This window comes from Chinchilla lanigera, unplaced genomic scaffold (genome assembly GCF_000276665.1).
Source record: "Chinchilla lanigera isolate Chin_1 unplaced genomic scaffold, ChiLan1.0 scaffold00057, whole genome shotgun sequence".
Lineage (NCBI taxonomy): Eukaryota > Metazoa > Chordata > Mammalia > Rodentia > Chinchillidae > Chinchilla > Chinchilla lanigera.
Window position 1 is genome coordinate 176688 of NW_004955458.1, and position 2665 is coordinate 179352.

Below are 2665 nucleotides of genomic sequence, written 5' to 3' on the forward strand. Positions count from 1 at the left end.
TGAGTTCGGTTCCTGGTACCAGAGAAAAACCAAAAAAAAAAAAAAAAACAGGCTTGCCTTGAGCTCACTTTGTAGCCCAGGCTGGTCTCCAACTCACAATGATCCTCCTGCCTCAGCCTCCCAAGTGCTGGGATTCCAGGCATGTACCACCACACCTGGCAGATTGATTTACTTATAATATCTAATACAATATAAAAGCTATGTTAATAGCATTGGGCTCTATTTTTTAAGAAAAAAAATGTATGTGTTCAATATGCAGCAATTCTTTTCTGTAATATTTTCTGAAATATTTCTGCTTGAATCCACAGATGTAGAAGCCACAAATATTCAAGACCAATTATATTTAAGAAATGGACCAGGCATAGTGCCACATGCCTGTAATCCCAGCACTCTGCAAAGCTGAGGCAGGAAGATTACAAGTTCAAGCCTAGCTTGGGCAGTTTAGCAATGTAGCGAGACCCAGCCTCAAAGTAAAAATCAGCATGTGGCGAGAATGTAATTCAGTGAGACGACCCTGGGTTCAATCCCCAGTACCACAAAAAAGAGAGAGAGGGAAGAGAGAGAGAGAGAGAGAGAGAGAGAGAGAGAAAGAGAGAGAGAGAAGGAGGGAAGGAGAGAGAAAGGAAGAAGAGGAGTGGGAAGCAGGGAGGAAGGAAAGGAGTAGCTTTCATTCTACCCAGTAGCTGGATCTGCAGCTCTCATCTTCATTTCAATCCCTACAGATAATGGGGATGATGACCACTGAATGCTGGGTGCCCTTGGTCCCTGGAAGGTGCCCAAGAATCTGGTAGAACATGAACGGGAAAAGGAAAAGAAATTCTCCCCAGGGGCCACCCAGCCTTTCCCTCCTGGAACACCAGCGTGAGGAAATGCCCAGAGGACTCTGGCAGCCAAGGGGTGGAGTCAGATAAAACATACCAAGTGGGGTCCCAGGGAGCCAGGGGTGGGGACTGCCCTGGCTCCAACACCACCCTCCTGACCCCAGCATCCACTAAGGGAGGGCTCCCACCCACAGAGGGCAAGCGGTTGCAGTGTTTTATGGAGCTCGTTTCATATGTGTGTTTGTAGGTTGTGCTAACAGTGAATTTACCGTGGGCCATTGCCAAAATAGTTAAGAGCCACTGCTCTGGGTACTGGTGCTTTTATCACTGCTGGGTGAAGTCCTTTATTGTGACAATGTGCAGAGCCCTGGACTGGGTGGGGAGGGAGCACGCCCAGCCTGTGTGCCAGCCCAGCTTCAAGGCGGGGGCTAGTGAGGGAGGGGGCAGGGCAGCCCTGCAGCAGGAACCCAGAACCCAGAGCAGGGCCGGGCGTGAGCTCCCCAGGCCAGCCCTTCCCCAGTCATTGTGCGCTCCGTAGGGAGGTGCAGGAGTACTGAGGAGCATGCTCCACCCCAACGTCCAAACCGCTCCCGCTCCAAATCGTGGAGATTGTTTCAAGAGCTATGCAACCCCCTTTGCATTTCAAGAACCCACACACACCCATCTGCACACAGTCCACCTCCACATGCAAACACAGGGTGTGCACACGCCCCGTGTGTCACACACAGCTTGGAGAAGGCTGGGAAAGGGTGGGGAGACGTAATCAGGGTGGATACACTGTGAGGGGGCCAGGGAAGCACGCACCGCACGCATCGGCTCCAAGCCTGCACAGTGCTATTGGGCTTCTAGAAATCTCAGGCATACAGACACTCAACCACTGAGAAAAGGCCTCTGGACCTCCGAGAGCATGGGAAAACCAGGGCTGCTCAGCTGCTGAGGGCAAAGGTGGTAAATAGACATCTCTGGCCACAAGAGGCCTCTGCCCGGCCAACAAGGAATACAGCCTGGAGAACCGAGTCTTGGCTTCCGTCCCAGATCAGCCACTTTCTAGGTGAGCCAGTGACTTGGCTTGTCCGAGCCAGGCTCTCCTTATCTGCAAGCAGTCCTGATGCTGAGGTCTGCGGGGAAGCGAACTAAACTCTCCCTGATAAGGCCGTCCAAGACCTACTCCGCCCACCTCGTGCATCAAATGACATGGGTATCGAGAGCCGCTGTAAACCCTGGGGTGCCCTGCACAGGAGACAGACCGTTACACAAGTATAGACCGCCACAACCAGGGCACCAGCTGCTTTGCACAAAGGAATCCCTTTGGCAACAGCCTGGATGAGGCCAGACTTCCTGCCCCGGCCCCTGCTTCCTGAGCCTTTCCCAGCTTCTAAATCTGGAAAGAGGTCTCCTGCCTACTCCCCTCCTACCCCTGAGGACAGGAAACGCACATTCATCAGTTCAGGTGGCAAAACCAGGCTTTATTTTGGAAAAAACAATTCAATTGGTTTTTGGTGAAGGGCATGGGCAAGAAGGGGTACCCCAGGCAGTAGATTCCCCGCAAGGGTGGGCTGAGGACTAGGGCTGAGCCTCAGGTGGGTCTCTTGTTCCCAATGCTCCCATGTGCAGCTGTCTCCCCCACAGGCTCTGGGGCAGCTACAGGCGGGGTATGGGCTGGGAGAGGCTGCTGTGGCCCATTCACTTGGGTAGGACATCAGAGGTCTCAGACACCAGCTTCCCATCACGGGTCTCGATCTTCTTCACGACCACGGCAGACTTGGTGCGGGTGAAGCCAGGGCTTTGGAGGGTCCCAAAGCCAGGGCTTGTGAGGCCCCCATACGGTGAGCTCACCACTCCTG

General features: G+C 53.4%; 1 protein-coding gene across 1 annotated transcript in view; it reads right to left on the reverse strand.

Moving 5' to 3' along the window:
- Window positions 1-2266: 2266 nt before the first annotated feature.
- The window catches only part of Krt8 (keratin 8, type II), a gene marked incomplete in the record, with an annotated part of 11357 nt that continues 10958 nt past the window's right edge, over window positions 2267-2665 (reverse strand). Inside the window, 1 exon segment of the mRNA XM_005397487.2 lies at window positions 2267-2665. Coding sequence (XP_005397544.2) covers window positions 2505-2665 — 161 coding nt within the window.